We start from the raw sequence: 12996 nt of genomic DNA, 5'->3' as shown, positions 1-12996 counted from the left end.
TTTCAATTTGATTGGAGAACATGGACATAAGTTATACTGCAAGAATGTGTTCCCTTGAACATCTCTTTTTTTTGATACCATCTGATGCTTTATTTTTTCATGTTACTGTGACATTAACACAAAAAACAGATTCAATATAGTTTAGAGATACAATTTTAAAACCAATAATATTTCTTTCCTTCTCCTCCTCTCTTCCCTCCTTCTATCCCTCCCACTATACCTCTCTCTATTACTCTCCCTCTTGCTTTCCTTTCCTTCATTCCCTCCCTCCCTCTGTTCCTCCCTCCCTCCCTCCCTTCCTCTCTCTTCTTTCTTTCTTTCTTTCTTTCTTTCTTTCTTTCTTTCTTTCTTTCTTTCTTTCTTTCTTTCTTTCTTTCTTTCTTTCTCTTTCTCCTTTATTTTTTTTTAATTTTCGAGATAACATTTTAAATTTATATTATAGTCAAATCTTAAATAATGAGTTCTGCAGATAAAAAGTAAAAAGGCCCTTGTACAGCAGGAGTAAAGGCAAGAGATTTAAACAATAATTAAGTGGAAAGATTACCCATGGAGGTATCTAGAGGTAATGGGGAAGCATGTTGACAGCTTGTAAATGTATCAAAAAATTATTTTGTTGTATAGATTTAAGGTGTCATGTTGTTTTGATATGTATAGTGAATGATTAGTATAGTCAAGAGAATTAATGTAACCATATCCTTCCACAGTTAGCTTTTTATGTTGTAAAAGTTTGTAAGATCTGTTCTCTTACCAAATTTTCTGTATACAATACAAGAATAGTTAGTAGAGTCCTCATGCTTTACTTTATTTATTTAAGAAATATTTTATTTAATGAATACGAATTTCATAGTACAACTTTAGGAATATAGCGGTTCTTCAACCCTCATGCCCGCTCTCCCATCCCTACTCCCATCCTCCATTCTCCCTCTCCCATCCCATTCTTCATTAAGATTCATTTTAATTATCTTTATATCCAGAAGCCCAACTCTATACTAAGTAAAAATTTCAATAATTTGCACCCACCCCCCACACAAAGTATAAAGAACTGGTTGAGAACAAGTTTTACAGTTAATTTTCTTAGTACAACTCATTGAGGACAGAGGTCCTGCATGGGGTGTCAGTGCACAGTGACTCCTGTTGTTGATTTAATAATGAACACTCTTATGTATGACATGAAGCTTTTAACATAAGCTGCCAAAGCTTTGGAAGCCTTTTGAGTTGACGATCTCCATCAGTGTTTAGAGAGAGCCATAAGCATAGTGGAAGGTCTCTTTTCCCTTTAGAGAAAAGTACATACTTCTTTTTTTTGCTGCAGTGTCTTGGCTTTCCATGCCTGAAATGCATGGTCTGGTTTCATCCAGACCTGAATGCCTTAAGGGCTAATTCTGAGGTCAGATTGCTGTTTAGGGCATTAGTCATTCTATGAGTCTGATGTGTGGACTGCTCATGGATTGAAAGAATCAATATCATCAAAATGTCCATTATCCCAAAAGCAATTGACAGGTTCAGTGCAATACCAATCAAAATACCAAAGACATTCTTCTCAGATCTGGAAAAATGATGCTGAAATTCATATGGAGAAACAGGAAACCTCGAATAGCTAAAGCAATCCTTTACAATAAAAACAAAGCTGGAGGCATCACAATTCCAGACCTCAAGACATACCACAGGGCAGTTATAATCAAAACAGCCTGATACTGGTACAAAAACAGATGGATAGACCAATGGAACAGAATAGAAACACTGGAAATCAATCCAAACATCTATAACCAACTCATATTCGACAAAGGACCTAAAACCAACCCCTGGAACAAGGACAGCCTCTTCAACAAATGGTGCTGGGAAAACTGGATGTCCACATGTCGAAGTATGAAGCAAGACCCCTATCTTACACCTTATACAAAAATCCACTCAACATGGATCAAAGAACTGGAGATACATTGCGACACCATGAAATTAATTGAGATTATAGGGGAAACCCTTTAAGACATTGGAACAGGCAAAGAATTCCTGGAAAAGACCCCAGAGGCATGGGTAATCAAAGATAGAATAAACAAATGGGATTACCTCAAATTGAAAATTTTCTTTACAGCAAAAGAAACAGTCAGGAAAGTGAAGAGGCAACCAACAGAATGGGAGACATTATTCTCAAACTACACAACTGATAAAGGATTAACAACTAGAATCTATAAAATGATCAAGACACCCCACAGCAACAAAACAAACAACCCAATAAAAAGATGGGCCAAGGACCTTAACAGACATTTTTCAAAAAAAGAAATCCAAATGACTAATAGACACATGAAAAAATGCTCAGGATCCCTAGCCATCAGAGAAATGCAAATCAAAACCACAATGAGGTTTCACCTCACCCTGGTTAGAATGGCTCACATACAGAAATCAACTAACAACAGATTCTGGTGAAAATGTGGGGTAAAAAGGACACTAATCCACTGTTGCTTTAGCTATTGGGGATCTTCAGTGTTTCCAAATGAATTTCAGCATTATTTTTTTCTAGATATGAGAAGAATGTCTTTAGTATTTTGATTGGTATCACATTGAATTTGTAAATTGGTTTCAGAAGAATGGAGATTTTGATGATATTGATGCATGCAATCCATTAACATGGAAGTTTTTCCAATTTTTTGTGTCTTCTTCTATTTCTTTAGTGTTTTTAATTCTCATTGTAGAGATCTTTGACATCCTTGGTTAAATTTATCCCATTGTATTTTTTTTTTGTAGCTGTTGTGAATGAGATTGATCTTAGAAATTCTTTCTCAGCTGTGGCATTGTCTGTGTATACAAAGGTTGTTGTTGTTGTTTTTTTTTTTTTTGTGTGTGTGTGTGTGTGTTGATTTTACATCCTGCTATTTTACCAAACTCTTCTAGGAGTTCCAATAATCTCTTGTTGGTATCTCTTGGATCCCCTATAGATAGAATCATGTCATCTTCATGCCATACTTTAGATCTCTAGACTTCCCAAATAATTATGAACTTGAAACCTTTGGCCATTTCTTATTTCCATTGTATAAGAAAAAAATTCCATATGTTTGTCTACTTATCTATGTATTTATTGAGAAAATGAATGGCTAATAAAGAAAATGTGGAAAAGCACTGATTTGGGGAATTTTTCTTTAAGGGATACAAGAGTTCTTTGTACTATTATTGCACTTTTTTCTGTAAATTGGATTATTTTACAAAAAAGTTAAAATATTTTGAAAATTAAATAGGTAATCTTGTTTATCTTTCATTTCTTTGATTTTTGTGGTAAATGTTTTTGCATTTAATTGTCTTTGAGTCTTATTTATAAAGTGTTCAATATTAAGAACTATACATTTATACATGGAAAAATCTATTAACTATTTTTTCTTCTGATTAATTCAATTGTTTTTGTGTAAATAATCCTACACATTTAATACAAGAGATCTTTAAAAGTTTCATGGAAAGATGCATATTATGAAAAAATCTGTGCATGGATTGAAAAATGTTTTTACACCAAATATACAACTTTTAAATCCATCTCATGAACTTGTTGTAGTATTCTACTGTAGTCATAATAGTTTTAAAACAGTGAAAAGAGCACAAGTAAACAGTTAGATTCCATTACTTTCCCCTTCCCCTTTAGTTTTTGTCTCCTGTATTTCTTTCAGCGTTCCTTTATGCAAATACAATTTTAATTTGTATTTCTCGTTTACTTCTACCGTTACATGGATAATAATAAACTGTGTACATGGATCTGAAACTTGCTTTGTTAACCTAATATTACATTTTTCAGATTTTTCTATATTAGGGACACTTTCCTCATTCTTTTATTATAGTTTTGAAGCATTCATTGAAAGCATGATCCTGTATCATCATTTATATTATACTAATTGTCTGCTACTGATGGATAGTTAGATTGTTTTCAAATTGTGTCACAAGAACAACCTTATTTAAATATGCACAGCTATCATAGCAGTGAAACTGCTGATCAAAATATATGTATTTCAAACTAGGGGCTTCGTATATCCTGATTTGAAAATATATTACAGAGTGTCACTTAGAATAGTATAGATATTGCAAGAAGAGACACATGAAGCAACTTTAAACAGCTCATGGAAAATGTATAATAAGGGGGTCAGCACTGTGTGTTGCAGGTAAAGTGGCCACCTATGATTCTGATATCATATATAGGTGCAATTCGAGTCCTGGCTGCTCCACTTCCAATTCAGCTTCCTGCTAATGTGGCTGGGAAAGCAATGGAAGATGATCCAAGTGCTTGGGCCCCTGTACCCATGTGAGATACCTGAAAGAAGCTCCTGGATCCTTATTTTAGTCTACATCTGCTCTGGCTATTGCAGCCATTTGGGGAGTGAACTAGCGGATGGAAGATCTCTCTCTCTCCCTCTCTCTGTGTGTGTTTTTCTCTCTCTCTTTGCCTTTCGTTCTCTCTGTAACTTTGTCTTTCAAATAAATAAATCTTTAAAAATAAGTGTATTATGAAAAACTATGCACATTTCAAATTTTGTTACACCAAAATAAACTTGTCTTTTAATTCCATTTTTCCACATTTTGAATTCAATGGAACAGCATAGTGCACCCAGAAACAAATCCATGCATGTATAAATGGGCAACATTTTTTAATTTTAGTTTTTTAATAAAATTTACACTGTTTAGTCTGAATTCCAGATTCCCATTAACCAATGACTGAATAAAGAAAATGTGGCATATATATACAATGGAATACTGCTCAGTCATAAAAAGAATGAATCCTGTCTTTTGCAAAAATGTGGATGCAACTGGAAACCTTTATTCTTAGTGAAGTAAGCCAATCCCCAAAAGACAAATAACATATGTCTTCTCTGATCTGCAGTAACTAGTAGAGTTCAAAAAATATAATGCATATGAATGAAATTGGCATTTTGAGATTTGATTATTATTTACGATCTTGTCTCTACTGTTGAAGAAGTGTTTTTTCTTCTTACTAAATATATAATAAAATAAAAAAATTATTTTATTTTAAAAAATTTATTTGAGAAGGAGAGAGAGAGAGAGAGAGAGAGAGAGAGAGAGAATCTTTCATCTGCTAGTTCACTGGGCCAGGCCAAAGCCAAGAGCTCCTTCCAGGTCTCCTGTGTGGGTGACAGGGGCCCAAACAAGACAGCTGGTTTATCCATGCAACCAAAATACAAATAAATTTCATCTTTTGCTGCTTTCTAATCTGTAAAGTGAAACAGTTATACAAGATGAGGTTGAAGGCAGCTCCACGTCTAGACACTTTTGCAGTTCAGACACCCAAGGTTTGTGCGTCAGTGGCTGAGGTCCACCTGGTTAGAATCTTCTTGGAACACATCGACTTCATTGCCAACAGGAACCCATGAGGATGTGTGTTTTGGGAATAGCAGGGTTTGTGAGGCTGGATTATCTACTGCTGCTTAGTTGGCAATGGAGGGGGAAACCTCTTGGGGCCAGAACAGGAAGGGGCTGATCATGAGGGGACAAGTAGAAGTTTCTGCTTTATAATTACATTAATTAGAGCTAAGTTCCTTAACCTCTGACTGCAGCACTTTGAAAATTGACTTTTGTTCTTCTCAGAAACTCCCCAGACAGAGGATGTCTGCAAAGTTTGGGGAATTGAATTCCCAGATCTCAGTTTGTGGTTTTTATAGGCGTTAAATGCTTCAGGCCTCTCAGTTTAGGAGACATCTCTCTCATTTCTCCTTTTAGAATTGTTACCTTCCCCTACAGCTTTCTAGAGAAAGGCAGTATGCTCTGGAGTTGGAATGTGGAGGTGGCGATGTTTATGGCACGTGGTGAGTCCATATGGGAAGGTCATCTTTGGCAGTGCCTTTGCTGGGTAGGACAGATTCCGAGTCAGTTACACTCCTTGAGCCCTTACCCTGGATGTGCGGACCCCTCAGTGGGATCTTTGATACACACTGGCTCCACTCACTGGCGTCTCTCTTGCTTTCCACATCTGTCCACACACGGGAACCTTTCTGAGATTTGCTTGGTTTTTCAGCAAACCCCAGACATCATCCTGTTCATTTTCACTTACCTTTTATGCCTATTTATGATACCTCTTAAATGACAGAATGAGAAATTTACTTTATAGATTGGCTTAGCATAGATGTTAGAGTCGTTCTCACTTGAGATAAATTGGCAAAACAAACTGGCAACATGGCCAGTATGGAATAGTTTGCAAAGCTGGTTTTCAATCAACTGCTGAGATATTTTTCAGGAATTTTCTTTTGAAACATTCAAGGGGCCTGTCTAAATACATTGTCATATCTGATGTTTTATAGGAGAAATATGTCATTCACTTCATCTGAGCCTGAATGGAGATAAGCCTACACAGAATGTTTCTTTTTAAACATTCAAGGAGCCTGTCTAAATATATTTTCATATCTGTGTTTTGTAGGAGAAACGTCATTCACTTGATTTAAGCCTGAATGGAGATAAGCCTACACAGAAGCCGAAATTTTAGTAAGGAGCAATCTTGAACCAGGATCACCAAATTTGAAACCAGTGACACTAGTACACTCATTTTGTCTCTAGATTTGTTAGTGGAATAAAACTCTACTTTTCTGGGGTGACTTTGTTCAAGTGAATCTAAGAGATCCAGAAGATAAGGTTAAGAATCAAGGCAACAAACAATATTCAAGGTAAGTTCATTCATTTATTTTCTCCTAGTGCATGCTTGGAATTAGTTTCAAAAGGAAGAGCTTATTTTTTGAGGATAGACATTCTCCTCCCAAATATTTTAGCCTCTCTGCTGTTTATAGGATATACCCAGTGTTAGTGTGGCTTTGAAATAGATGTAGCAGCTGATGGGAGGTTGGAGATTTACACCAAAACCACTTATTGGCACCCACTGTGTTCCAGCTCTGCGCAAGGGGTCACTGAGGCTGTCTGAGGGAACTCCATAAAATTCATGGAAAATGTTCATTGTGAAGAAACTATCCATGGATTTAAAAATTATTTCCATTCAAATAAGCTTATCCTTTACTTCCATTTTTCTATACTTTTTGAAGTCTCCTCCTAAGAGTTGCTTCATCAGCCTTTAGAAATTCATTTTTTTTCTCTAGAGAGAGACATAACAGATGTATATGAAGCAGGTAGAGAATAATTGACCCGTGGTGACAAAGTGCTAGAGCTAAGCTCTCACATCCCCAAGGCAAAGCCTGCAAAGGTTTCCTTCCTTGGCAGCCGATACTGTCTTCCCTGGAGCCTCTGCCCAGGTTGTCTGGGTAGAACTTGCACCTCAAGACAAGTGAGTCACTGAAGTAGACCATGTGATTAATTTTCTTACTGTTCATTTTTTCCAGGTCTTACTCTCTCTTGGCTTTGTCTTTGTTATGAACTCTCTTCTCTCTCCGTGTTCTCACTCCATTCTGGAAGCCAGGTTTGCATGAGCACCTGGGGGATGAGTCAATGAATGAGATAGGCAGTGGAGCAAGTATTGGACAGAAGCCATGGAACCTGAATCTAGTCCAGGCTGCATACCAACTTGTGGGAATCTGGGCCCTGGATTCCTCTTCTGAAAGAAAAGGAGTCCGTGCACTCCCTTCCAAACAGAGAGAAAGAGAGAGAGAGAGAAAGAGACACACACACACACACACACACACACAGAGAAGATGATAAAGAGAGAAGATAAAGAGATATCTTCCATTTACTAGTTCACTCTCCAAATGGTCATCAATGGCTGGGGCTGGGCCAAGTGAAGCCAAGAGCCTAGAACTCTATCAAGGTCTTCCATGTGGGTGGCAGGGGCCCAAGAGTTTGAGGCATTTTTTGCTGCTTTCCAAGGTGCATTAGCAGGGAACTGAATTGAAGTGGAACATCCGGGACTCAAACGGGTGCCCATATGGCAGGTGGTGACTTAACTCTCTGTGCTATGATACCAGCCCCTATTTTAGGTTTTCTTAACTGAAAAGCTTGGAACTGTCCAGTTAACTTACTGTCCAATAAGAAAACATTCTTATCTTTCAGAGTGTTTTTCTTTGGCCCTGACAATAAAACAGTCAGAATTAAAATTATTTTGGACTCTGAAGATAAAAAAGTTGCCATCCCTGTTAATGATTCACTGGTCTGATGATTTCTTTATAATATTATCTCAAATGTTTTCTAGTTCTACTCAGAGATTCAATAAATGTTTTCTCCTTTTCTTTCTTCAGTTCTAAATCTGTTTAAGTCTTTAAGAACATTTCATCATTATGTTGTAGTTGTATATTCCTCTTACTGCTAAACTGCAACAGCCTTGAATTAAAATAAAAGCCTCATTTTTTAAAATCTAAAGACTAAAAGTTCTTAAATGCTCTGAGAGTACCACTTTCATTGATACCCCACATCTACAAGAAATTCTAGAAATACAGTGCACTTGATTTCAAGCTAATTTTCACAGTAAATATTCACCCAGAAAGGGAGTCATTTTTCCTGTCAATGGTGAAACCCTTCTGCCCAAGCACCCTGTGTGCGACTGGTTGGCTGGGTAGGGAGGCAGGGGAGGACTCAACAATGATTCGATAGTCTTGTATCTTTTGTAGATATGGAAACTGAGGCTCAGAGAGGCTTCATCACTTGTCCAAGGTCATACACCTCTTGTTTGAACTGACATCTGCATTTTCAAAGTGTAAGCGCTTCTACTGCGTCTCTCATTTCTGCAGGGTCCTTTATGGTAGTTCCATAATAAGAGCATCCTTATCAGTCCTGCCTTGTGGTATGACTTGGAATGAACTTTCTACATTGAATGCTACAAGTCCTCAACCCCAATCATTTTGTAACCTGTGTAATTAACTGGACTCCCTGCTTAGGCATAAGAAAGCAGCTCTAAACAGGGGGCAAGGGCACAGTCACTGGTCCTCAACCCCTGTCTTTGGAGGTGGGTCTGGAGGAGGGGACATGGGTGAGGCAGCCAATATGCAGGAGCAAAGATGGGTGTCAGGCCTGCCTGATGCAGCAAGAGCATCTAAATGAATTCCTGTCTGCAATGCCCTCTACAGTGCATGCTGGTCTCTTAACATACAATTGTTTCAGGAAGCAGTTCTACCCAGCTCAGAGGCTTATAGACTTGCTGTGCTCTGAGGTTCTGATTTAAGGATGCCGGGAAAGCCACATAGAACAATAGGGTGTTATGAAATGGCACTTGATTTTCTTCTGAATTGTTTCTTAGCCATTGGTCCCTAGACTGTTGAGACAGACTGTTTCGGTGAGTGGCTGAAGTTTGGCAACTCTGTCCTTTTGCTCCCTCACCGTTTCCCTTATGTATATCAGGGAGTCTGATTAGGAATTCATAGACTGCTGAATAAGGGGTTGAGCAACTGTGTCACTCACTGCAAAATATTGGTTCCACTCCATGGTATAAGCCAAGACTGATCTGAAGTTGCTATTTTGCAACTAATGTAAGTTACTCCTCATGATGTCACGTGAGTAGGAATGTAGAGGGATCATAAACATTTCTTAAAAAAGGATTTGTTCATTTTATTTGAAAATCAGAATTACAGAGAGGGAGGGAGTGAGGAAGGAAAGGGGAGGGGGAGAGGGACAGGGAGAGGGAGAGGGAGAGAAAGAATGAATCTTCCGTCTGCTGTTTCACTCCTCAAACAGCTGCTATGGCTGGGGCTGGGCCAGGCTGAAGCCAGGAGCCTGAAATTCCATCCAGGTCACATGTGGATGAAATGGCCCAAGTACTTGGGCTAACATCTGCTGCTTTCCCAAGTGCATTAAGATGGAGCTGGATTGGAAGTAGAGCAGCAGGACCTCAAACCAGTGCCCATATGAGATGGTGGCATTGCAGGGGGCAGCTTAACTCACTGTGCAACAATGCCAGCCCCAATCATTATCATTTTAAAATTAATAAGTATTTAGAATGAGGGGGGAGGAAGAGGAAGAGAAACAGACACACAAAGAAAGAGCTCTGATTCTCCAGTTCCCGTGCCAAATGCCTGCAGTGGCCACTGTTGGATCGGAGTTAGAACTAGGATCTTGGAACACAATCCAGATCTCCCATATTTGTGGCAGGAACCCAACTTCTTTAGTTGTCATTTGCTGCCTCCCAAAGTCTACATTGGTGGGAATTGGCAACTGAACCCAGGTATCCTGATTTGGGACAAGGGCACCTTAACCACTAGGATAAATGATCACTCCCCAAAACATCTTCATTTTGAAAAATACAGACCTCAGTTCCAATATGAGCTCTGTGAGCAAGTAGCTAAACCTCTCTGAGCCTTGTTTTCTCCATAAAGTGTCCTTTCCTTTCTGTTGTGAGGATAAAAACCAGTGAGTGCATGTACCTGAGTCAGACAAAGTGCTTCAAGGCTGCACAGCTACCAAGTCAAGTCCTAGCCTGGGCATGATATCAAGCCATGATGGGTGCTCATGTATCTACTTATCTCATGGAGTACATGTTCTAGGCGAACCCAAGGCAAAGAGGGAACCCAAAGCCAAAGGAAAATGCGTCTGATTATTGAGAATAAAAAATTACTGTTTTCTATGATTTCAGGTTATTAGCTTCTGTGCTTTAAAACATGGCCGCCACAAGCAATGTGACTGAAGTCATTTTCTTGGGATTTTCCCAGGACAGGAATGTGCAGAAAGTCATTTCCGTGATGCTTCTCCTCATGTACATGGCCATCGTCCTGGGCAACGGTCTCATTATAGTGACCGTCATGGCTGGCAAAGGGCTCACCTCCCCCATGTATTTCTTCCTCAGCTTCTTGTCCTTTGTGGAGATCTGTTACTGCTCTGTCACAGCTCCCAAGCTCATCTTTGACCCTTTTAACAAGAGGAAAGCCATTTCCCTCAAGGGCTGCTTCACACAGATATTTTTCCTCCATTTCTTTGGAGGCACCGAGATCTTCCTTCTGACGGTGATGGCCTATGACCGCTATGTGGCCATCTGCAAGCCCTTGCACTACGTCTCCATCATGAACCGGAGAGTGTGTGGCCTCTTGGTGGGGGCGGCTTGGGGTGGGGGCTTGCTGCACTCTCTCGGGCAAACCTTCCTCATTTTCCAGCTGCCCTTCTGCGGCCCCAACATCATTGATCACTACTTCTGTGATGTCCACCCGGTGCTGAAGCTGGCCTGCTCCGACACCTTCCTGATTAGCCTGCTAATCATCGTGAACGGCGGCTCCATCTCGGTGATCAGCTTCGCTGTGCTGCTGGCTTCCTACGCGGTGATCCTGCACTCCCTGCGGAGCCACACCTCAGAAGGGCGGCGCAAGGCTCTCTCCACCTGCGCCTCTCACCTGGTGGTTGTGAGCCTGTTTTTCATCCCCTGCTCCTTTGTCTACATGAGGCCCTGTGTCACCTTTGCTGCAGACAAGATAGTCGCTGTGTTCTACACGGTGCTCACACCTCTCCTGAACCCCGTCATTTACTCCTTCAGGAATGCCGAGGTGAAAAATGCCGTGAGGAGGCTCATGAGGAGGAAGGTGATGCGGGAAGAGAAATAGATGATTTAGTAAGGCAAGACAGGGCGAATAGGAGACGGGAAATCGGGGCACCTAGGGCTGCACTCTGCCTTCATCCTACCTGACCTTGGGTCAGTCTCCTTCTTTATTCCAGTTTCCTCATCTAAGAAGGACTGGACAAGACTGGAGACATCTCCTGCCTGGAGTCTGAGGATCCCCTACAGTTCCACGTCTGGCAGTGGCCATGAGGCAGATAGGTTGCCCTGGAGAGGGAACTCTTCCAGAAATGTTCCAGGTCAGTCTGGGAACAGTGGAGAAGGAGAGGGGAGAGGATGGGAAGGACCATGTCAAGGAACCACTGGTCCATATGTCCTTTGCGTGGGAGACAGCTGAGCCTTGGTTTTGAGACTTGAAAGGGCAGGGAGAGATTTAGTGATCACTGGTGTGCTTAGAAATCCTGCCGACCTGACACACTCAGGATTTGCGGAGTGGATTCTGGGCAGGTCAAACTGACTTAGAGAAGCTTAGTCCTCGTGAGAGAAGGTGTTGACACTTGTCAGGAAAGGCACATGAGCACGTGCTAGTACGAGACAGAGATTTCTAAAGCATGAGGTGGAACGTGCTTATTTAACATGTGTCATGAACATGTTGATCTCTAAATTTCTCTTTTGTTCACAATTGTTTGACTTTCCTGTCCTGTTTTCTCTCCTTATGGTTCCCGTTTGTCCCATTGGTTTTCTCTTGTTGAATAAAATATAAACTCCTACAGGGTATGAAATACCCTCAAATCATGGCCTTCTCTTAGTGTTTTATTATTATTTTCTATTATATTGTTAGAGCCTATTATTTTCTGAACATGTTCTACCTATATATTTTCCTAATCTCCACCTGATAACATTCTACCCACCTTCAAAAGCCCATATGACATGATTTTACCTTTGGGAAACTCCCATGATTATTTCCTCTGGATACGTCTTTTTTCTTTGGACTCAAACAGCATTCAGTGGGAATCCTTCAAGGTCTTTACCACCTTTATTTCCGTGTTTATTTCTCCTTGTTAAACTGTGACTCTTTTGGTAACATGGCTTGACTGACTCATCTTTGTGTTTTTCTCCAAATAGCATAAAGCAAAACAATAAATGTTTGGTCAATTAAATTTGTGGAATTCAGTGTTTCAGACTGTAAATGAACAAAAGTTGTTATATATTTTTTATCTTGATGATCAATGCTACATTATTTAAAATAAAACAATAATGGCCCCTGATATTATTTCTGAGAATAACGTTTAAATTTAAACAAAGAGGATGTATATGTGTGCATATATTATGATTAAGCTGGAGATTTCATATATTTTATCTCATTTGACACTAACACATTCTGATAAGATTTTGATTCCTTTGTTTTACAGATGAAGAAATTGGGGTCTGAGGAGGCCAGTATCTTGGTCAAGGTCATTCACTTAGTAGAATTTTATTCTTTTTTATAGCTGAATAATATTCCATTGTGTATATATATCACATTTTCTTTATCCATTTTTATGATGATGAACACCTTGGTTAGTTCTAAATTTTGGCTATTGGGAATAGTGCTGCTATAAACATGGTGG

The 12996-nt window shown here is 39.5% G+C and overlaps 1 protein-coding gene across 1 annotated transcript; it reads left to right on the top strand.

Moving 5' to 3' along the window:
- The first annotated feature begins 10502 nt into the window (after positions 1 to 10502).
- LOC100357116 (olfactory receptor 4X1) lies at positions 10503 to 11804 on the top strand. The gene has a single exon (XM_002709107.3). It carries the CDS (start codon positions 10503 to 10505, stop codon positions 11430 to 11432), a length of 930 nt encoding a protein of 309 aa, XP_002709153.1. The 3' UTR covers positions 11433 to 11804.
- Positions 11805 to 12996: the final 1192 nt, after the last annotated feature.

This window comes from Oryctolagus cuniculus, chromosome 1 (assembly GCF_964237555.1).
Source record: "Oryctolagus cuniculus chromosome 1, mOryCun1.1, whole genome shotgun sequence".
In the NCBI taxonomy this organism is placed as follows: Eukaryota; Metazoa; Chordata; class Mammalia; order Lagomorpha; family Leporidae; genus Oryctolagus; species Oryctolagus cuniculus.
This window is presented reverse-complemented; position numbering and strand designations above follow the sequence as displayed.

Bases quoted from the DNA above. Each gene is read 5' to 3' on its own strand.
- LOC100357116 (XM_002709107.3), top strand. From the start codon at position 10,503: ATGGCCGCCACAAGCAATGTGACTGAAGTCATTTTCTTGGGATTTTCC.